At 44.1% G+C, this 24,188-nt stretch overlaps 1 protein-coding gene across 3 annotated transcripts in view; it reads right to left on the bottom strand.

The window, feature by feature from the left end:
* Positions 1-23,105, bottom strand: part of ETV6 (ETS variant transcription factor 6) — a 225,605-nt gene extending 202,500 nt beyond the window's left edge. For 2 of the 3 annotated variants that reach the window (XM_081310391.1, XM_081310393.1), the window contains exon 1: positions 22,772-23,104. In XM_081310391.1, the coding sequence (XP_081166517.1) occupies positions 22,772-22,804 (33 nt within the window). In that variant the 5' untranslated portion in view covers positions 22,805-23,104. Of the gene's footprint in view, positions 1-22,771 lie in introns of all 3 variants that reach the window. The other variant, XM_081310392.1, reaches the window with a different exon arrangement.
* Positions 23,106-24,188: the final 1,083 nt, after the last annotated feature.

Raw genomic sequence — 24,188 nt, 5'->3', positions numbered from 1 at the left:
TCTTACACAGGAGATAAACTGATGTATTTAGGACAAATTCAAAAAAACCTAGCAGGGAAAATATTAATTTCTGCAGGAATGCATCCCTCAGACACTTCACATCTGAGCTTTGTATAACTAAGAAGTTCAAGGCTTAGACTTGAACCTACTGCCTTTTGGCATGTAGAACTTTCTTCTTTGGTCTCCCCTCAGCTACTTGGGCAGCAACAGATTTAATATCCTTACAGTGATCTCCCTTTGAGAATAAGACCTCCTATCTTTCATTCTGTCTCGCAGTCTGAGCTTCTGACTCTTAGATCAGCCCACTCTCAATGATCTTCTAGATTTTTTCCCTTATGGACATCCCCAGATTGTTTCCCAGCAGAGTAAACTCATCTCACATCCTGCCCCACCAAATCCCCTCCTCCTTCACCACTCCCACCTGCTCCCAAAGCTGCCCCTTCCGCAGTCTGGATCAACACCCTCATTTACACACCCTCCAAGCACTGCGGCTTGGCACCATCAGCGCCACAAACGACCTACTGCGAGAGCAGCCACACAAGTACCTGGCTCCAGCAGCTGAAGCACTCCCCCTCTCCCTTCTGTCACTGGATGTTCAAGTTCAAGTTTAGTGACAAGTGCCAGATCTGAGTCTAGAAAGTCCTCCAGTCAGTGAAGAGTGGTGCTGAGGTTTCCTTCGTCACCAGCCTTCCTGCAGCAGTCAGATGTCTATCGTTTTTGCTTCTGGCTTAATGCAGGGTTTCCCATGAAGCAACGGCTCTGGGCTTTTCCTATGTTCTGTTCATCACCTTCCTTCCCCCAACCCAAGGGCATTTTACTACCAATCTGAGGCTCCTTATCAAAGATTTGGTAACTCTGTAATGGCAAACATTTCATATAAGTGACCCTCCTGTTAACATGGGGTGGGGAGTGGGGAGATTTCAATAAGGTAACTTTCTGCTATGGGTAGCATGGTTTATGGGCTATGATACTGATTACCTCTTAAACTCTATTTTAGCACTGCATTTTGGTGAACAGCACTATATATTATATGCAAGCTTTGTTTCATCCCATTAACAGAGGACAATTGTATTAGCCATATGAGTCTGAGTTCCCATGCTACTTAATTGCTACGCTGTTGTGTTAACGAAGTTAGAAGGGGGTTTGGCAAGAGCATAGATCACCTTCATGTACAGATATTTGTGGTTTTATTTTTCCTTTTGCCAGCTTGCCTCTCTGTTTCAATTGCCTACCATCTGCCTTTGAACAATCTAAGTGCGAGCAGATAGATTTTATTCGGAGGATGAAATGCTTTGAGCTCATCCTAGAAAAGCATTTTCATACACTAGTGTTTAGGGCATTTTCTGTTTAATAGGATCTCAGAGGCTATTCGGTTTGGGTTGGGAGTTGGTTCCTTCCCATAGTCAGAGAGCACTATAAAATCAACAACCTCATGATCACTTTTTTCAATGGAAGAACAGAATACTCAGGGGGTCAGAACTCACCTGTCACCCTAAATGAGCACTGAAACAGCCCAACAGGGTACAGGCAACATGGCAGAAGAGTGGATGTCGTGTTATGCATAGTTAATTTCCTACTTCGCCATTTTGAGGGAGGGAGGGAGAGAGGGAGGAAGGAAGGAAGGAAGGAAGGAAGGAAGGAAGGAAGGAAGGAAGGAAGGAAGGAAGGAAGAATAGATCAGCTCCAAAAATGAAGTGTGTGAGGCCTGCTGACTTGTGATTTTTTTTTTAACATGACTAATACACACAAATTAGCCTGTTCATCTACTTCACTAGTAAAAGTGATATGACTGGAACTGACCTGACATTTTGAAAATACAGCCTTCATGGGCTGGGGTTGTGACTCAGTGGTACAGCACTCACCTCGCATGTGTGAAGCCCTAGGCTGGATCCTCAGCACCACATAAAAATAAATAAAATAAAGGTATCATGTCCATCTACAACTAAAAATATATGTATATTTTTAAAAACATGATTAACATGTTAAAAAAAGAAAGAAAGAAAATACAGCCTTCATTAACTAACCACTGGCCAGAGTCAGAAGACCTGAGTTCTAGTTCTAAGATGGTAATCATGGCCATGGGACCCTTGATGGGCCACTTAGCTGAGCTGTTGGGAATCAGTCTGAAATTCCTCAAAACTATAGTTCTAAATGTGTAAGTCCTGTCACAGTCTTATAAAATGACTGTCTTCTGAATTAATTGTGAGGCAGTCAGAACTGACTGGAGAGATGTCATGCTTCTGCTTGTGATGATCCTTTACGGTTGCAACAGGAAACCCAAGGGCTCAAGAAAGGTGAAGGAAACAAGGCTGCCACTTTGGGCCTCTCTTAAAACCTCCAAGATCTGGTACTCCAGAAATAGCCAAGCTGGAACCCCAACTCTTAACCCAACAAACAAAACCCAACTGGATTCCCCAGAGTGAGCAGGCTCACTATTTTGGAACTGCCGCGGAGGCTAAAACTGAGTTCCATAAAATCAACAGCTCTCTCCTCATCTCCTTTTTGGAAACCACCAGGTTGTGAGTTGGAAAGGAGTATCCCTGCCAGGAAGGAGAAAGCCACCATCCCTTTTTGGTTGTAGGTTTTCCCATTACTTCTTAGGAGAAAGACAGATAAGAAAAAGTAAGAACAACTTACAATTCCTGCTTACATACCTCTCTTTAAAAAAAATAAAAAAGCGTGGTTTTAATAAAATGTGTGACTATTATTAGAATTCAGAAAAGGGTATTTTAAAAACCCTACAAGGCAAGTTTTAAACTTAGGGTCATACTTACAGAAGCTTCATGCATTAGGTATGATAATATTTCACCTACCATATTAAAACTATTAAGGGCAACTTCTCATCTACAAGAAGGAACTAGTATGCATGTCTGTCCCTATCTTAAAACAGATCCTAAAAGCTACCTTCCTAACTCTTTTTCCTGTTATTGTTAGGAGAATGTGAACTTCACTTTCTTCCTACAATGACACAGTACAATGCTACAGTAGAATGACTCAAGTGGCCTTCCTTACCTCTTCCATCTTCTCCCAGAACAGGAGGGTGGAGTCAATAAGATGACACTATCCTTAAACTGAAAACCCTTACAGTCAATAGTAATAAAAGGTCAAGAGTATGGCTGCCTCGGTAAAGCATCTAGGAAAGGCTATTTAAAGAAAAGCAGCTTCACTACTTAAATACAGCCCAGCACACTTTATAAACTACTGTAAAGGGAGAAAACTGTAATTCCACACAGTACTGGATCATAACTTCTGATGCACACAGTAATGCATCATAAACAAAAATATTTCAACATCCATAAATTAATAATTAATTGTTGAAATTACAGCAATAATTAGTTTCTACGGTCACTATTTGAAAGACTAGTACACTTAAACTGGGTTTCTTACTCAAACTGAGTTAGATCCATAACAATTACAAAGATTAACTTATAACTTATAAGATTAATGCATGAACTATTTCTCAGTTTTTGTAAGATTGGAATTATTATGATATTAAAAGCTGCCAAAAATCTACTTTTCTTCCCTTATTTCTAAAAGATATGCTTCATGCCAAATACGATTATGTTCATTTAGTAAATTCAGGTAATAAAAACTGATGTAATCTCCAATGAACAGGAATGAATATCTACCAAAAGAGTAGGAAAAACTTAAAAGGGGAGAAAAGAAAACAGTGAACTATAAAATGAACAAAGCAAGGTGAACAATGAGGTACTAATACAGTAATCTGGGGAAGAAACATGAGATAATCAAAAGCAGAAAGGCAAAAAGATGATATGAAGATGAGCAAGCGGCAGGAAGGGCCAGACAGCCACAATGCTGTGGGTGAACTCACTTTGGTACACTCTGCTCCAAGGGTTTACAGGGCAGATGTGATGTGCTGGAGGGTGATGGTTTCTATTTTGGGCACATGGATGAATGCATGATGCGATGCAAGAGGAACAAAATTATTGTGCATTAATAAAGAAAAGGAAGGTTCACGTGTGAATGGAACATGAAAGCTGGCAAGCTGGCTCCCTAAATACCTCTACAGAGGTGAAAGGAGAAGTGCTGGAGGGAGATAAGGATGGGAGCAAGGAGAGGTGGGGAACTGAATGGCAAAGCTAAGAAAGCTAATAATAGAGACAGAAGGAAGTACTGCACCACAGGAGATAGAGATGCAAAGGAAGAAAAGCAGTGAGCCTGGGAATCGCTGGTAATTATCCTATTGCACAAGAGGCAACACAGCCAGAGTCTTTAAAAAAAAAAAAAAAGAGGAAAAAAGAGAAGAAAAAGTTTGTCCCTGTCCCTCCCCTCTCCCTCAGGTTCCTTTGGACCAGACCTCCAAGCTACTTAGAAGAAAAACTTGAGATTGGCAACTGCAGGCACTGTGGTAAAAGAATTCCACTACTATTTGGGAACCATATTTTGATGTTCTGGGCATGCATATGAGTTTTATGTGGTGTAGAAACTAAAGCAAAGCCTAGGAAAGGGGATCGAGTTTTACAGAAATCAACTGAAAGATATGTGTACATGTGCATGCATATGCGGGTGTGTATATACTTAGGCACCATTTTAAATCTCCCACAAAGTGAGAGCTAAAAGGGTTGCTGGCATCTGAAGACATGGCCTGAGCTCAGCACAGCACACAGAAGGAGGAGCAAAGGAGACTTCCTTCCATCTTAAGAGTACAGGGACTTGCCAAATGAATGAGGCTGCTGTCTACAAGGTCCAACATCCTGCTCTGAAAATGGCCAGTATGGAGGCAAGCGCTTGTATGCTTGTGTGTTTGTTTAACAGGGGTAGAGCACCTGGCTGGGCGATTGTGTAATGCAATACCACAGGGGGAAATTTTCTTCCTGATCTCAGTTTGTGATCAGATTCTGCCCTGAAGCATGAGGCTTAAGTGTCCTTGCAACTTGCATGCAGAAGAAAGACAAACATACTAATGAGCCCTTCTCAGTGCCAGTCAGGGATCATAAAAATGGAGGAAGTTCAGAAAAAGACACTTGGCACAGGTGGCATCCTTGGTAACTGAGTGTCACCTTTACCACATGGAAGACTGGTTGGAAGTGAGGCCACTCCTTAACAGTCTCACTTTTTATTTTCAATTTTATTTTATTTTTAAAATGTTTTTTTTTTTAGTGTTGATAGACCTTCATTTTATTCATTTATTTATATGTGGTGCTGAGAATCGAACCCAGTGCCTCATACATGTGAGGCAAGCGCTCCACCACTGACTGAGCCAAGACCCCAGTCTCTCAATTTTATTTTTGATGGGAGCAATTTGTTAAAATATAACAGCATACTCTTTTGTAAGGCTTGTCATATAAATTTTAAAAGAGAGAGAGAATTTTAAAATTTTAGGTTTGTAAAATACATCAACTTTTGCTGGAGTGGGGAGAGGGAACAGTGCCCCTCCCACACAATGGCACAGGGCACTTGTCACTCCTTATTTACACTACAACAGCTCATGGAAAAAGGTTCTGAAGTTTTCTCCAAAGCAGGTCAATTTTTAAGCAACAACAGATAAAAATTATGACCAGTAGCTCTAACATACTTGCAGAGGTTCAAAAGTTTGTTACTAAAACTAAGACAATCACCCAAACAAACTAAGAATTGCCCACACAACTAAACGGAGGATGGTCTCAAGATGAGAATGTGACACACTAATTATCAGGAACACTATGTCCCACAAGTGCTAAGCCCTAGATCTCCATGTTCCATGAAGAGCAGGCTCACCATGGGGTCTGGTCAGGCTGAGAGTGGAAGGGGGAGGAAATGGGTGCACAACACAGCCTTGGCATGAAGGCATGGAGATCGGATCTTGGTTGTACTTGTAGAAGGAAACTGGACAGCAGCATGTTGGGGGATGAGCTGTATATACCAAGTACATAAGAGCATGCCCCAAGTGGCCAGCCTCTACATCAGTGGCTTCCTCAAAGTTCCATTTTTACATTTGCACACAGATCTATGCTTTTCTGTTTCTCAAGTAGCCAAGATTAGCACCCTGTAACAACTCCCAACCTGCTGCAGGAATCTTGTGTAGCTCATCCCCTGATCTTGTTAGAGCTCATTTTGAGAAAGACAAGGGAACCCGAAGGCTCCATACAAGGACAAAGAGACTAAGAAAAGCAGCCTGGGGACAGACCCACCTGCAGCCAAGGTGAGGTCAAGGGCAACAGGGCAGGCAGGCAGCTGCAGCGTGGGTCTGGAAGAAAAAGCCCCAGCAGGTGGTCAGGAAAACTCGTGACAGTTTTGAGGGAACTGTAAAAGTACAGTTGCTGAGGTCTGGTTGGTTCAAGAAGTTGAAACTTTTCACATAGCTTAAAGCCTCACATCCCAGCTATATGTCAATGGCAACAAGAATATGGACAAAATGAGCCCTTTGGACTTGTACGGAAGGCCCAGATAAGTCTACTTAAATCTAAAAATATCTGACTTCTCCTAATTGGTCCATTTCACCTCATATCAGCTGGCACTTATCAGATTCATAGCCCTAAGACACTGTCCTAGTGTAATGCCAGATTCGTGGGACCCTTAATAGACCTCCAGGAGCTGAATCCGATGCAATCACACAAGAGTCTTTATTGCAAGCTCAAGCCTGGACTCACAACCATTCCCAACGCAGGGGTCCCAGGGAGTGAGTCCTGGTCCTTTGTTCAGTGAGATTTTATAGGTTTTGGGGGGATACTCTATGTGTCACAACATCACACAGCAAATCATTCCCTACCGTGGGAAAATCAAACAACAACTCTTAACATTGATTAGCACATTCACTGGTGGGAACAAGTTGGTTAGGGGTGATTGGTTAGTACAAGAGGGGGATTCCTTTGAATTGATTGGTTTAGGCCATGAGGGGTGTACGTGCTAAACTACATGGTTTCCCCACATATTATCAACCACCATAAACTACTGGGGGATCATCTGGCATCCCAAGTATTTTCTCTATCTCATGCTGACTGGTGGTTGCTAGGAGGTTGCTATGGGTCCTCACCTAGCCTAACTGAGTTAAGGACACCTGGCGCAGCAGATCTCTCCTGTTATTTGTAGACAAACAACTCAGCAGGGTGGGTATGTGCTTAGGAGGGCTCTGTGGGTTTTTCCAAGGACAAGGGTCACGCCCCCTTCCTTAGGACAGGCTTTGCTCTAAGGTAGAGGCTGGTTTCTCAAAAATGGAGTCACAGCAGTTTCTCACTAAGAGTCCCCTCTGTAGGCAAGTCCCACTGAGCTGTCCACAGAAAACAGAAATGCTAAGCCGCACACCATCCACAAGCCATGCCTCTGGGTTGTTTTCCTAGTGCTGTGGTACATTGCATCATTCTCACTAGTTTAGTCCCCCATAGGAAGCACAGCAGCAATAAAATAAAAGCTCCAAAGAGATCTTCCTCCCAGACAAGTGTGGAGAAAACATGGGCTCTGGAGAAGACTGAGAAGAGGTGACCCAAGGAAAGGGTTGGCTTTGTCTGTCTACCTGGAAAGGCAATCACAAATTTCATAAAAGGCTCAGGAGGTGAGCTTCTTTCTGGTTATATAGAAGGGTAAAGAGGGAGGGGAACAACTGGCAGCACCAGTCAATCTTGACAGGCCACTGGTTCCCAGAGCATTATAGCCAGCAAAGACCAACTGCCTGTGGCTACTGCCACAAATAGTCCTTGGCTCTCTTTCCCTGGCCCAGGGGCTTCCTGACTCACACACACCACAAGAGAGATCAGTACATAAATATTATGGTTTAGATACAGGCGTCCCCCAAAAGCTCATGTGTGAGACAATGCAAGATAGTTTAGCAGTGAAAGGATTAGGTTTAAAGAGGTTTAACCTATCAAGGCATTAATCCCCTAATAGGGATTAACAGGATGTAACTAGGCAGGTAGGGTGTGGCTGGAGGAGGTGGGAGGGGGTGCCGCCTTTGGGGTAATATTTTGTTCTTGGTAAGCAGAACTCTCTCTCTGCTTCCTGGTACTATGTCCCACAATAGTTTCCTCTGCCATATACTTCTGCCATGATGTTCTGCCTTACCTTGAGCCCCGAGGAATGGAGTTGGCTGTCTATAGACTGAGACTTCTGAAACCATGAGCTCCCCCCACCCCAAAATAAACTTTTCCTCCTCTAATTGTTCTTGTCAGGTCTTTTGGTCACAGCAACAACAACAACAAAAAGCTGACTAAAACAATAAGTTTATTTAGAGCCAAGCTTTTCTGGCATATCCAGCCCAAAGGCTATCAAGCTTTTTTTCCAACTATCTATTTCTCTCCTAAATGTGAGCCTCAAAAGGGAGAATAAGTGGATGCTTTGTGTGTGCAGTACAGAAGCCTCCCAGGAACACATTATACAGTGAGAGTAGCAATGTGTTAGCTCTATTCTGTAGTTGTGACTTTAAAACATAAGTCTCGGTCCAGACACATTTTAGTGGTAGAGTCTTGCTTAGCAGGTACAAGGCCCCGGATTCCATCCCCAGAACAGCAATAAATAAATAAATAAATAAGGTCTCTGTGTGGCTTCCTTCCTCAACTCTCAAGGGGTATTAGATTAATATTCCAACAGCAAGATCTTCATGTTACCTATAACCAAGCCTAATATCCACTAAGCCCACAATAAAAGCTTCACAAATACTTTGGTTTTTAAAAAATTCACTGAACTAGGGATTGGAGATATAGCTTAGTTGGTAGAGTGCTTGCCTTGCATACACAAGGCCCTGGGTTCAATCCCACACCACACTAAGAGGCTTATCCCAGCACCACAAAAAAAAAAAAAAAAAAAAAAAAAAAAAATTCACTGAACTAAAATACTTTGGCCTGCCTTTGTGCCAGGCACTGCACAAGACACTGGAAATATAAAAATGAATCTATCTGACTCCTGCCCTCAGTGGGCTTTCACACTAGGGAGGACAATAAGCCATTGATCTATAACTGGATCACTGCCAAAGAAGCCTGTTCAGTAAATTGCAGGTACTGTGCCTGTCAGCAAAGAATAACAGATGGCTGTCAGGCAGAAAAAGGATCGAGGGAAGATTCCAGGCATAAAAACTTATCATTTGGTTTGGGACAAGAGCAGGTACTACTTGGTGGAACATATGGTGGAAGGGGAGATTGGAGATACTAGAAAGTAGACCATCAAGGGCCTTGCATGTCATGACCAAGGAGCTGAGATGGAGTGGCTAATTCAAATTTTCATTGGCCAAGAATCATTCTAGGTTGGACTGAAGGACACAGGAATGAAGGTTGAAGGAACAGATAGGAGACATCCAGAGTCTGGGGCCAGAAGCAAGTAAGCGATACCCAGAGTGAAGAAGGTCAGCAAGTGTAGTGTGTGGCACCAGACTGCCTTGTGCCAGAAAGACAGCACATCCACCTCCCCGAAGCTTTGAATCCAGAAGCCTTAAGAAGCAACTGTGGATAAGCCTATTATGTGCCAAGGACTAGAGAAGTGTCATCATGCACTACCCTTACCCTTGGCTGACTTCTGTGGCAGTGCTGGCTTTAAGATGGCCCTTAAAGAATGACTGAGAGGTGACCTGGCAGAACTACTGGTTTACTATCCTTTGGGGGAGGGGGGGGCGCGGTTCTCCCCTGTGATTTATATCCTGAATGGTTTTATTTAGCCCTGTCTTTATGATGACTCTTCGGCAGATTCTTGTAACAGACACCTCCACCAAGAAAAAGCTGCCGTCTCCTAGCACAATAATCCTGCTCGTCAACATCTCTTGGCAGGAGCTGGCTTACATGGCACATACATACATACATACATACATAACAACAATAATAAGGCTTTGCCAGGCTAGCACACTGATGCAGTCAGAAGATTAGAAGAGACCCCTGTTTTTTAACACAGCCGCTGCTAAGGTAGTGGAAGCATGGCATCCTAGTAACAAGAAAGAGCTCTTTTCCATTAAAGACCCAACAGTGGCAGAAACAGGCATGGGCCAGCTTTCAGTTATGCCACCTGAGTGTGAAGTTCAAATAAGACCAGACACATAATGAAAACCCTGATTTATTGAACTTGAGAATCCAAACACTAGAGTGCTGATGGCAAGGCAACTTACCTATTATTCAGGTATTCTGAGGTAAGAACCCCCTTCAAGCATCTATCATGTACCAAGGGTGATATCATAAAACATACACTTTCTGAAGTTTGGTTGATACATATTCTGTGACTGATCAAACACCTCTTCATGTAAACCAGGTTAAAAAACAAACTAAAACACTGCCCTGTTTAGAAGCAGACATTGACACGGGAACAAATAAACAACATTTTAAATTATCTTCTCAGTCCATTCACCACTGAACGAACACACACACACACACACACACACACACACACACACGAACACACACACCCCTCCCAACATATAAACACCACAGGCTAACTATTTCATAGCTGCAATATGTACACATTACCTTTTCAGACCAAACCAGGGAGATGCTCTTAGAAACAGCTTGTTAACAGCCCCTCAGCTTGCTGTTTAACAATCCGTTTATAGCCCATCACAAAGCCAACCCTCCAAGGAGATATATTTTACATCTATACGTAAGGTTCCTTTGCCACAAGGCTGGAGTTTGTGCAATCTTTTCCTTTCCATGCTAGAAAACCAATTATTCTATAATTTCTAAAACTTACAATCCTATGAGCACACAGTACACATGCATATATGCGAAACCGTGTCCCAAGACCAAACCCTGGATATAAAAGTAGAATAATGCCCAAAAATGCACAAGCCACACCAAACAGTCGTGCCCGCAGCTAAGCACAGCACTTGAAGGCACTGTGTTAACTACCCTCGCACTATTCTCTCTAGAACATGCTCATTCTAACCTCCAGTATGGGTTCCCAGGCTTGAACCTTTAGTGACCTTACCTGGGACCCTTTCCCCTACTCAAAGAAGCTACTTCACAAGTATCAGTGTGTGAAGAAATCTTTCAATGTATCTCACTTATGACACCATTGATACACACAAGTGTAGACAAAGACCAAATCTGAAATTGTGAATTTCCCCCCAAACCTAACATTTGTGCCCTAGGGACCAGCTGAGAGACGTCCCTTTGGGCACATGGTACAACAGAAGCCCCTGAAGTGCCAAACATGATCATCAGTCAAGTGGGCAGCCACATTACCTCAATGTGCAGAACTTCCCCAAAGCAATGCAGGCTGCCCCACAGAGGTTCCAAAATAATTACAGGAATAAAACTCAGGTAATCCAAGATGCTAAGAAGAATCACAGACATCAATTTGAGGATGAGAGCTGTGAAGTGAATTCTTTCCAACAATCCATTTGGCACTAAGCCTGGTAGTCCCCAAATGTGTGCATCAAGATAGGGTACCTAGGCTTGCACAAATGAGGCTCTGTAGGTCATTCTAAAATGCACCCAAACAAGAAACAGGCTGTGCTGTGAACTCACATTCACCTATAACCTAGATGTAAACCAACCACGAGGCAAGAGGACTATATTCTCATCCACCCACACCTCCCCATGGTAAACCTTTCAAGACCACAGCTGAAATGAAAATGTACACAGACCATCCTTCCCTTAAATCAGACTGCTCAACACGAGGACTAACCACAAAAGCATACACAGGCATTCCCCCTGCTGAGAGAAGCTCCATTTGGCCATTTTGCCAAGTTTTTCAAGTCAGACAAATTCTCACAAGAGCTGGTTTACATTCACAGTGGTAAATGCCACTGGGCCCACCTCTTCTGTCTTTGCTGGGATAACAAGGCCTGTCTGGGGGTCTACCGGGCTACCTTTCTTCCTTCTTGCATTTTTAAAGTTTTTTCCCCCTCCAAATATTGCCTCACCTACCTCTCAGCAAAGCACACCACATTGCACCCAGAAGATGCTAAGTGAATACACTGCTGTCAATTTCAGTGGCTCCTCATTCATTTTCTAAGAGTAGATAGCTCAGGAAAGTCCAAGTACTGATGGGCATGGTGGTGCAAGCCTGTAATCCCAGCTATATAGAAGGCTGAGCCAGAAGGATCACAAGTTTTAGGCCAGCTTGAGCAACTCAGTGAGACCCTGTCTCAAAATAATTCTTTTTTAAAAAAGGGGTATCAATGTGGCTCAGTGGTAGAGCACTTGCCTAGCATGCACTGGGCCCTGGAAAGTATCAGGAAGGGTGAAAGTGTGCAGGTCAGATACACTAACAGGTATCCAACTTGAGATGTAAGTTAACACCCAGGCCCCTTTGCCCATCTCCCAGCCCGTCTAGGTGAAAGTCAAAGATACCCTTACAGCATGCTGAAAAAGACTAGAGGATCATCACTCCAGCTTTACTGTGCTCGCCAAGATTCCCGCTGGATTCCTGCGTGTTCCAAAGCTGTGTCTGACCTACAGCTGACTTCTGCCTGCAGAGAAATACACCATCACCTCCTAATTCAGCCCTGCCAAAGCAGAACATCAGAGACACAAGAAAACAGAACACAAAATCCAGAAAGGGAGCCTTTGTTTCTCTGGTGAGAGAAAACACTCTTACCTTTACCACTGGTACGGTCTCTCCTTCCCACCTCCCCTCAAAGTGTCAGAGTCAGCAGACTAAGTGCAGGTCTAAGTGGCACCAAGTCAAATAAAGAGCTGGCAGCTTTCCAGGGGTTTGAGGTATACTCAGCCAAATCCAGTCATTCAGGTCCCAAAGTCATGGGGAAGAAAAGATTTACCCAGACTGGGGAATCTGCTCAAAATCACTCAGATTTTATCCCCCAAATAACAACTCTCCTACTTTGAATAAAGATCACATCAAAAGGCACCAAGTGAGAAGCCCCTGACCTGTATCCCCACTATCATTGACCATTACTGTCAGGAAAGCCATGGGTCTCAACAGCTCAAAACACCAGTCAAGCAAACTCATGACATGGATTTTGCAAATCTCCCAGACCTCAAGTCAAAAGGACACAACAAAAAGCACCAGATCCATCAGTCAGATTTGTCATTTTGCCAAAACCAGCCACACCAACCCGATGGCAAGAACTTTGGCACGAATACACACAAATGTCCAAAGAACAGAGAACTCACTTCTGCCCCTCTGGGTGACTGGACTGTGATCACAAATCAATACATGAAAACAATTAGCTGAACTACAGGGAGAGTCAGGAGATGCCACAGTGTGGTTTGCTTCAACAGGAGTCTGATTTGATGATAGAGAACAGCCTGGGAAAGACAAATGGTCTAGACAAAAACAACGAATAATGAAGGAATTAATGTTGAGATGTTTCCTTCCCAAGACAGAGCGCATCAAAAGCAGTTAAAGAAAAAGCTTAGCAAAACCCTGCCTCCCTCTTTATGAAATCTGCATTCTATTTCCTCCTACCCACTCTGGTACTGATCTATTTGTCCAAGTATTTTTAAAAATTTTTATTAGTACATGATTGGATACAATAGTGGGATTCATTATGCCATATCTATACACACACATAATAGTTTGATCAATCTCATTCTCTAGTACCTTCCCTTGCCCTTCCGTCCTCCCTCCCGCATCTGCTTGTTCTACTCTATCAATTGTTCTACTCTATCAATTTCTCTTCTATTGTTATTATTATTATTTCAATTAGTTCATTATGATTATACACACATACATATGCTCATGAGATTCATGTGGTATACTTATACATGGACATAACATAATTTGGCAATTTTGTCCCCCAGTATTTCCCCATGCCCTCCCCAGTTTGCCAAAATATTAATGATTAGGCTTGAGACAACACTGATGCTAAGTCGTCCCTTGAGCTTCCTTCTTCATCAGGGACACTAGCACTCTTGGGGCCACACCTGCAGTGAGGTGGGCAGCCTTCGGCCCTTCTCTTTGCTTCTCTCTTGGTTCCAGAACTTTAGCTGCTATGCCTAGACTCCTACTATCACTAGGCAGCAAGCGGGAGTGTTTGGGGAAATGGGTAGCTTCAGAGACAAAGAGGCTGTTTCTTTTTTTTTTTTTTTAATTACAAGACTGATTTTTATCGGCAGTTCATTTCTTCCAGGAAACATAGAGCCAGCTTGCTCATTTATAGGAGGCGGGAACAAAGCAAGGATCTCTGACCTCATCATACAGATAAGTCTAAAGAAAGATAGTTACGTGGCCCATCATAACCCACAGCAGAGGTACCAGACTGCTGAGAGGAGAATCACCCATGTCTACTGGTGGCTTCCTTCCGGTGGGAGGACAGGGGCATGGTATCCCTCCAAACCTCTTTAACCATCTGAAGGCCCCATACCTGCGTAATGGGGAAGAAGAGAGCAGTGAACACTCTCTCCACTATTCTTCAAAAGGGTATTTTTCCAGCCTCCATCTCATCTTCTCGGGTAACATGCACATGCAAATGAAGATTTGGATTTTAAGTCCACTGCAAAAAGAATAGGGCTGCTGAAAAGAGATACTTCAGCCCCTTAACTTACACTGGAAACAAAGGTTCCCTCATGCCCCAAGGTAACAAATTTGGCTTTTTCAAACTCTTCTATGTAATTAAATTTCCATGAAGGCCATCTACTCCCAGCTTATGAAACTGGAAATTCACCACCCCACCGCAAACAGCGTCTGTTCTGTGGTCAGACAGACATGGAATTGCCTGTGAAACAAAAGCAGACTAAGAATTGATGCCGTCTTTCAAGTCTCACCCCAGTCACAAATAATAAGTGACTGTATGAATAAGCAGATCCCTGAATACGTTTGAATACTTGAGTGCTGAGTAATAGTGCTAGTTAGAGTCACTGTACGGACTTAGGTTTTTTCCTTTTCTTTCATCTCTGGAAACTTATTCAAAGCCACACTAGCTATTTCCCTCAAAATGCTGCTGCAAGATACAAAAGGCACGTGGTATGGTCGCAAAACTGCAGTTGGCTCATCTCTCCTGTTGTCAAGGCTTGAGTTCAATTAAAGTTAAAACAAGAGCTTTTCTGAGCAGAGTGACCCCAGCCCTAAGGAAAACTCCAGGACTGCGATGACAACACAGTGCTGGATGTCACCCAACTTGGGAGACCTAGGTTTTAGCTCAGGCAGGATCACCTGCCAGCCCTGTGAGCTTGAGCAAGACTATCAACATCTCTGGCATCTGTATTCAACTGCATAATGAACTAGAAAATGTGCAACCCCTTCTCAATCCACATTTAACAGATGATATGTAAAAGGGAAGAAGTCTTTTTAACAGCATAATACAATTTACATATCCTGACAACTCTAAGAGGTATATAGTTTTATCATCACTAGGTTCATGATTAAGAAACTCAAGCTAGTTCAAGTACAAGGACCAGGCTTCACCAGCCTGTCTACTCCAACATCTGTCTCCTCCCCCGGGGAGCACATCACATTGAGTGGATCCCTCTTCTCAGTCACTTATGCTACTATCCTCTATAGGAAGTTGACTTTATGGGTAAGAACCAAGGAACATAAGACAGAATAAAATCTAAATCTGAAGCGGTGGTGATTTGAAGTATATTACCAGCAACAACCAGCAGCATTCACGCCGGCAGGGTAAAATGTCCTTTTTGGGTCATTCAGGAAATGAAGTTGTTTTCCCTATGTCTGACTCCCACATACAAAGAGAAAATACCCCCAAGGAGTACACAGGGCCCCAGGAGCACTGCCAGCTCTTTCACTTCTCCACTGGAGAATAATTTTATAAATCATATATCCAGATAAGTGAAGCTTAGCCTTTAAAAACTTAACGTTATTTTTATGCCAACCCTTTTTGTAGGATATCTTTCCAAAATATACTTCATTCTTTCCTCACTTCTTAAATCTCATAATTTAACTTGGGAGTCATAATTATAAACACAAGCATCACTATTCTGCAGTGCCGTACAGAGGTTTAACCCTACAGATGAGTCATAACAGGGAAGCTCTGCTGTGAATCCTTGTCTGCTTTTTATGATTGGTCTTCTGCTGTGGGGTTCGAAGGACACAGGCCTAGGACAGAACACCTGATTCTGACTCTGGCTTGGTTACAGTTAGCAAAGTGTTCCTGAGCAAGTTATTTAAATAACTCGGTTTCTTCATCATTTTCATGAAAAGTTTGGGTCGTGCTTCCTAAATTCCTTTGTGAATTTAGGAATTCCTTTCCATGCTACTTTTCCCTCTTTCCTCCCTCCTTCTCCTTCTCTCTGCAACCTTCCCTCATCTCCTCTAAGACTATCTTTATTAAGCTGTTTACATTCAGAAATTGATGAAGGGAAATGGCCAAAATTTTCTCTTCATTCAAGGAAGTTAGAAAAAAATAAGGCCAGTATGCACAGGCTGTCACAAGAAAGGAGAAAACAAAAAAATTGTTCCTCTGGTGGTGGAGGGAAAATCAGGGAACATTGGCAAAGACTTCGACTAGATCCCCAGAAATCACATGTACTAAAAATGTACATGAGGGATGTTTTAAGAAAGGGAGGAAAATAGCCATTACCCATTATGTTCATGGATTGAGTAAAAAGCTGTGAATCAAAAAGTTGTGCAAGGAGAAGAGACAGAGTAGGACTGATGGGGACACAGAAGGTGTCTGACCCCAAGGCTGGTCAAACTGAGGACAAAACCCCACAGACATCCAACCACTCAATCAAGGAGTAGTTAGGCACAACGGGAGGTAAGAAACGTAGAAAAAGAAGAGAGAGTTTCTGAGCAAAGCATAAGGGCCCAAAATGAAACTTGTTGAGACAACACATCACCATGGGATATTCAGGATTAGGGCAAAAATGGAAGCCATGGACATCCATCCCAGGGTGGGTAGCTCAGTGTGACTATCTGGCTGTCCCCACTACCTGAGGAACGGCTAGGAATACCCGCCTTCAGCAAAGATCAGCTTACAGAGGAACCACAGGAAAACTGCAAGGATCTCTGCGAGTGTTACTCCTGCCTACCATCTTAGCTCCCATGAAGAACTACGAGTCCTTATCACTCTGAGTTTCTAATTTTCTTCACAAAGATGGCTGTCCTTTGGAACAGAGTCATGAAAACACTTTATCCCATGATATAGACTCTGGCCCTCACATTGCTCCATATAGTCTGGGGATCTGAGTCCAATACATCACTCAGCTTCTCTGGGCTTCAGTTTCCTCACTGTCAAATGGGGAGAAAAACTGCATCCTGGAGAGAATTGTGAAGACTAAATGAGATAATGTAAATAAAACACTTGGCACAAGGACCAGCACATGTTAGTATGCAATAAAGGATGGTGCTGATGAAGGAGGGAATGGGGGAGGAGGAAGAGAAGAAGAAAGTGCCTCTGAACAGTAAATCATCATACAGCTGCAGACCTGTACTAGTTGTTGCAGGAGCAATGACCATTAAAGCAACAGACACTTTCCAATTAGATATAATGTATAAAGTTCCAAAAATGAAAGGGCTCTAAGACTGTCTTTATTAAGCTGTTTACATTCACAAGAGTAGTGCACAGGACTGTATGAGTAACTGAGCTCAATGGAGCAGCCCACTCTGACTTCAGGGTCAGACCTTCCTAATCAGGCTTCTCACCCATGCTGTGAGAATTCCAGATTAATGCAACAAGACCCGGCTAAACTGTATATTTTCACTACCTAAGATGAAAGGGCCACCAAGAAAATTAACAGAGCACATAATAGATCCGTGGTAATATTGCAACTCTAAAGGAACAGTTTGGAGCACGTGGTAGCACTCATTCCTAACCAATACATGGTGGGGAACTACAAGTCATTGGGACTATTTGTTGGGGTTCATCCTGAGATTCCCCAGTAAGCACCACTTTATCTGTCTGGTTCCTGTATGTTCAGAAAAAAAATCAATTAAAATCTGTCCGCTCTTTAACTCTCTGTAATTCTAACTTTCACTAACTTAGACTGGCCTTTCTCTCCCCAAGTACTAAGTTTGTCAATGAATGGGCTTCAAGCTGAGCCCCTCTTAGCATGGGAATTCTGTTCTTTTCAACAAATACACAGAGAGATTGGTTCCTTCAGCACCATGTAGCACTGTGTGTTACAAACACAGTGGCAGCAGACTGTGCCTAAAAGCAAGCTAACGTGGTATCCACAGAGAAAAATTTATCACTCTGTACCCCACACTCTAGAGTGCCATTTGACACTGGTTCCCTCCGAGATCCACACCAAAGGGCAATTTCAAAATCCATAATAAAATGAAATTGCTCTTCAAGTTACTCCCATCCACCTCTTGCCGCTGACCTTCCCTGGTGGAAGTAAATGCAGTTTCACTGAGAGAATCTTAGTTCTTCCTGTCTCTGGTACTCACATCTGAGGTATTTTTCCCCCTGCCTAACCTACCCTAAGAAGAATACTTTCCATAGCCACTTCTCTAGGATCAGCTGCCATTTCTGTAGCTTTCACTTTTTTAAACAGGGAACTTATTATACATCAAGTGGAGGTATAAATAGGTCTGGCTGACCCTGGATAAAAGAGCCCATGGCCCCTTTGAGGATCCTCACAAGGGACCTGACAGCAGGTACCAGTGCCTTCAGCCCAAAACAGAACTGCCTGGCACTTACACACCATTAAATATAAATATACATTGCAGCAAATTGCAGTGCAAACACAAGTCCACCAGGCCCTTCTTCCTTCATCCCTGCCTCCTACTACTTCCTCTTCTCACACCTGACAAGACCCTGGCAGCCCAATGCTCCCACATACCATCTTCCTTGGCACATACCTCTGTGCCCTCACACCAGCTGGCTTGTGATTAAAATGGACCATGCTAGGAAGTGCCGGAGAGAGTGAAGCCTATTGTATCAAATTTCCTTGGCCTTTTATAGATACACCATGAACCCAAAGAATGTGGTGCAATGGCCTGAGACCCTATAAGTCTGTGTTCCTCCAAATATGGCTCAGTCACCCCTAGGCTAAAGCAAACCACTTAGCTCTCCAAACCCCCTTGAATAAAACAGGAGGTTGGCCCAGGGTATATTTAAGATCTCTCAACTCTGGATGTCTTATATTTTTTGATGAAAAACTGGAAGAACTTAAGACACTTGCTAATCTGAAGTCTTACAGTGTTTCCTTAAGCCCATTTTCTCTATTTTGTGTTTATTTAGACAAAAACAGTTTTTGAGGATTTTATCCTCAAATTTAATAAAATAGATGTGATATCATAATAAAATAGAATCATATCAAATTTACTAATAATAACTTTTGGATACTCAAGGATAGCTCCAGTAGAGGGGCCCTATTAAACACTTCTTGCAAGCCCAGCAGATGAAGGTGTTAAGTCACCCTGAGGTAACACAGGGAGGAAAGGGCATTCAGCTCCTCCACACCTCACTTCAAGTCAGTAAACATGACAAAAACGTTTCTGCACCAGCTGCCAAGCAAGGTACTAGGTCATCAAGATAACCATCACTAAATCCAAGGAGCTTAGAGTCCAGCAGAAGAAATCCAGACAGTCACTCAGTTAGCAACAACAACAACAAAAAAAGTCCATTCTGTTATGAAAGCCAACCAACCAGGAGGGCAGAGAAAGAGGGGGCCAGGGACATTATGCGACTAGTTTTTGTATTGTGGATTGTCCTGGCCAAGGAAAGCACATGCCAAGCCTTGCAAAAGACTGTGTCAGCTGGGCCACCACCACCTTCCACTGCAACTTGGCTAACTTTAAAAACTGAACAGGTTACTTAAAGGTGAAGGCTAATGATGGAAAAGATGGGTTCTTCCCTGATTCTGTGATCAGTGTACACCTCTGAAAAAACATTCAACTTTTTATGGAAAAGAATAGATCCTGTTCTTATAGTTAAAACAACCCCCAAATGGTCAGGGACTAAAGTGTTTAAATTCTTGTGACAAGAGTGCCAAAACATGAAGAGGCTCAAGTTAGACTGGGTGACCCTGGACTGGTCAACCTCTCTTTACAAAAATATGTTTCTGATACTAACTTCCTAAGGTAATGGGAAGAAGCTTTTTAAGAGAGAGAGAGAGAGAGAGAGAGAGAGAGAGAGAGGGCAGGGGATATAGCTCAGTTGGTAGAGTGCTTGCCTCACATGCACAAGGCCCTGGGTTCAATCCCCAGCACCACAAAAAAAGATAAAAGCCCTTATCAGGCATTCATTGTCAGCCACCCACCTAAAGGTGTCACCAACTGACCAATTCAGAAATTTCACCTTGGAACTCCACCCAAATCAGACACTACTCTGCTTTAGCAGAACAGACTCTGCTCAGAAGTAAACAAGTACTTCCCTCTGTGGTCACCTCTGGCCAGGCTCCTCTGTGCTCCATCTCCCCAGCTACTGAGGAATTTACTACCAGCTGACCAGCTGCTTGTAGGGCAAGAGAACAAGTGAGGAAGATTTCAGGAGTGGCAAGGAGGAAGGCAAGTCAGAGAGCCTTCCATGTCACACGTCTTCAATACATCAGGCTCATCAGCTCATTCCTTGAAAGACTGACATTCATTCTCTACTCCACAGAAAACTATTGTTTGCTGAATTCTAGAAGCAATGACTCCAGAAGAAGCAATTTGTTTGTGGGTTACTAGCTTTTCTTATTATGTACCACATCCCAAAGACTAAATGAAATGCCGTACATATCGCCAGAACATTTTCAGATGACCTGGAATAATCCTGCTCGTTGATCTCTAAGGCTTGTTGTTAGAATATCATGAATTCAACAAACTCCATGGAAAGATACTTTTCACACATGTGCATCCAAACACATACAGTTTCACCAAATATTCACAGATTGGTTCCATAACAATCCAAACAATCCAAAATAAAAGTGGTACTTTCATGACTGGTGAAGAATAATAAATCTATTTTGATCACACAGAAATACACAGTAATGAAAAAAGGCAGCTAAAAAAAACTAAGGGACTGGTGTGTAGCTCAGTGATAGAGTGCTTAACTAGTCTGAGCAAGACCCTGGGTTCAATCCCCAGCAGGAAAGAAAGAAAAAGAAAGATCAACCTGAGAGTATAAGCAATAAGGGGGGAAATGATATGCAAATTACGGACACAATTTTTATGTCACATTTAAGAAAGTGCTTTGTTTGTTTGGGTTTGGTTCTGCATGTATAAAGAACCGCTGTACTTTTTCCACAGTACAATGAATAACCATTCAGGACACTTCTGTCTCCAGCACAGAACTAAAAGCATATCAGAACAGCAGAGAACAATCTCTTTATAAGAGGGACCAGAGGTCACAAGAATGGATTGCTTTTTGTTGTCTTTATCCTAAAGTTACAGTTCAGTAGCTGGTCCAGATTTTCCTGATGGCAAGTTTATTGCTATCCAGCCAAATACAATTTACTGATTTAATTCCCTATTATTTAGTTACCTCTGTTTTTGTTATGAAGTGTCAAATAAATTAGATTATCTATACCACAGGATTTTCCTGAACTAGATGTAGACTCTAATTTATATTGCAAAAGAAATTTAGGTATCAAAGTATCCTGAGTTCTTTATTGTGGCACCTCTCTATGCATACCCTGAGATGTGTACAAACACAGAAGCCCAAAAGTTCCATTGGTCATTTCTGTGAGACAAAAACAAAGAAACCCGACCCACCTTTTGAGTTCAATTGGCCTTACTTCAAACCCATGACCATCTTTCCTGATAAGTAACACTAAAATCTGATTATAATTATGAGAACCTAGAATGCAAGCATGATTTTAAAAAAAAATGCCGCCTTTCCCCTACATACATCCTAGTTGAAAACCGGTGTTAAAACGGAAAGATTTTTCTAACTCCCCTTAGACCAAGAAAACAGGTTATATGTCCATTGTTTCTGCAGTGTCCATTCAATGAACACATTAAAATAGGCCAAGCCCAAAACAAACTTCAGCAGTTTCAGCTTCTCACTGGAGCAGAAAGCTTGCCACCTGGGTACTGATGGAACCATGAAATGCATAAACTGTAAGAAATGCAGAGATGGGAAAAATAATCGGAGGAGATGGACAAATCATCCTGCCTCCCAATGGTGGCAAACTTTACAACTTTTTAAAAGCAACAAACCGAGGTACCATAGCCTTTTTAGATTACATATCCCGACTACTTAGAAGACAAGCACTGTGTATTCAAGCATCTATTCTGTCTTTACAATACTGCAAAACATGGCCAGAGAACCGGGAGATTGCTGCTCTTAGATACCCTCTTTGCACTGTCAAACAGAGAAGGTCATTTTGCCTGGTCACTTATTTTTCCTCCCTGCATCACAGGAGTTTTCTACTTTTGAGATTGCTCAACTTTCATATGCATTGGAGTAAAAATAACTATTCAGCAACTTTATTCACCTTGGTTTAAAAAAAAAAAAAAAATTCATTGTGCAATGCCCAGGAAAAGCTGACACCAAGACCGTCTCTCCAAGCACCAAGACGGTGCTTGCAATTACAATGGGGAGGGGGGGGGTGGATCCTGTGTGATCAAATCCAAGGAGTCCTTTAAAAAAAAAAAAAAGAAAGAAACGATTCCATTTCCGATAGGGGCTGGAGAACTTTTTCTCCTAAGGAGACCACCCCTCGAGAACAAAAGTTACATTTTAGTCACATGTTAGGTGTGGGAATAAGGAGCAAGATTTTTTGTTGTTGTTGCTGTTGTTTTTTAAGCGCACTCATCACCGAGGTGTTTAACAGCTCGGGAGAACCCGGGTTCCTTCTAACCAATTGTGACGGGCATTTCATTGTCAAAAAGAAAGGGGGTGGGGTGGGGGCCCAGGAACGGACGAGGGGGCTCGTCGGCTGGGAGCAGCAAGGTTACGCTAAAGGGTACAGACGCTGCCGCGAGCTGCATCTCCTTGCCTCGCGCCCCAAATAATTTACTGCGAGCAGACCAACTGCAACAGCCCGCTCCGAGGAGCCCGGCACGACTGCTCCGGCCGGTGCAGCTCAAGGTTTTCCGACCACCGAGAGGGAGGGGAGCCGATCTTTACCTTAATGCTACACTGAGCAGGAGTCTCAGACATGTCTCACAGCGAGAGGGATCAGGAAGTTCTCAGTTTTTTTCCACTTTCCTTTCCTCTCCCCAACCCAGAAATGCTCCGCGGGCAGCCGGACGCGGTCATTTAAGAAGTTTCTTCCAGCATCTCTCGGGCAGCCGCCCCGGGGGTCTGCGAGCGCGCGGCGGGCGGGGCGGGGCGGCCGGCAGAGTTGCGCGCGCGGGGCGCGGGGGCGTGGGAGCCGGGCCGAGCGGCGGCTGGGTCTGCGGGTCGCGGCGCGGCGACCCGGGCTGCCCGCCGGCCTCCCGTCTCTCCTCCCACCCGCGGCCGGCGCGCCCGCCCCCGCCCTCCCGCCGCTCTCCCTCGCTCTCTCGAATGTTTTCCTTCCTGGAAGAGAGAAACTGAAAGGCAGAACTGAGAAAGCTCTTTGCTCATTGATCTTGAGAGTTTCAGTGCAGAAACTGACGTGAATTCCCAGCACAGAGCTCTGCCTCTTAAAGGAGCCACCAGGAAATAAAAGCTCGGGTTACAGCCCAGCGTCCGGGAAATAAAAGCCGGGCGGGGGAGGGGCGGCCGAGGGGGCGCGGGCGGAGGACGCCCGGGAGCTGCGGCCGGACTGCGCCGCGCAGCCCCCCAGGGCACCCCCGGCGCCCCGCTCCTGCCCTCAGCGCGGGCGACCCCCAGGCGGACGAGCCCAGCAGGCAACTGCCGGCTCCTGGAGGACACGTTTACAAAACGTTACGTTGTGGCCCCAGAAACCGCAAAACAGGTTTTATTCAACTCCTCCGGCCTCCCCCTACCTCCGTTTCTGAGATACAGGGAAATGCACCAGGGCTTTTAAATAGTTTCCCTGCGCGCCGTGGCCGAGAGAATACGATATGGGAAGGGGCATTCCGGGAAGGACGCGGAATCCGAAGGAGGAAATAAAACAATAGCCTTTGTTCTGCTTCTCGACCGCTGCCGCTTTAAGAGAATCCACCAGGAAATGGGAGATCGGGTTACAGACTGCACCCGGGGAAGTGTGGGGAGCGAGCGCCCGAGCGCGACGCCGGAGACAAAGCCGGGCGACCGCGCCGCGGGCGCAGGGCACGGCTGGGTGGGGGGATTCCCCGGGAAGGTGGGCGCCCCTCAAAGAGGAGGCGCCCGCGCCCGCCCGGGACGCGGCCGCCGCAGGCGCTTCCCCATCCGAGCACGCGCTCCGGGGAAGGAAGGCTGCGGGGCAGCTATCAAAGGCCGCCCAGTTCCTTTTCCTGACCCCCTCCCTCCGCGTTTCGAAATCCACTGCCCTTTTAAAGAAATAGCGGCCGCTACCAACCGAAATCGGTGACTCGACTACAAAGTTGACAGGACGTGTTCCCACAGATAATACACCTCCCCAGAACCCTCTCGGAAACCGTCATTGGCCGGCGGC

This window comes from Spermophilus citellus (assembly GCF_964194105.1).
Source record: "Spermophilus citellus genome assembly, chromosome: 10".
Taxonomy (NCBI): domain Eukaryota; kingdom Metazoa; phylum Chordata; class Mammalia; order Rodentia; family Sciuridae; genus Spermophilus; species Spermophilus citellus.
This window is presented reverse-complemented; position numbering and strand designations above follow the sequence as displayed.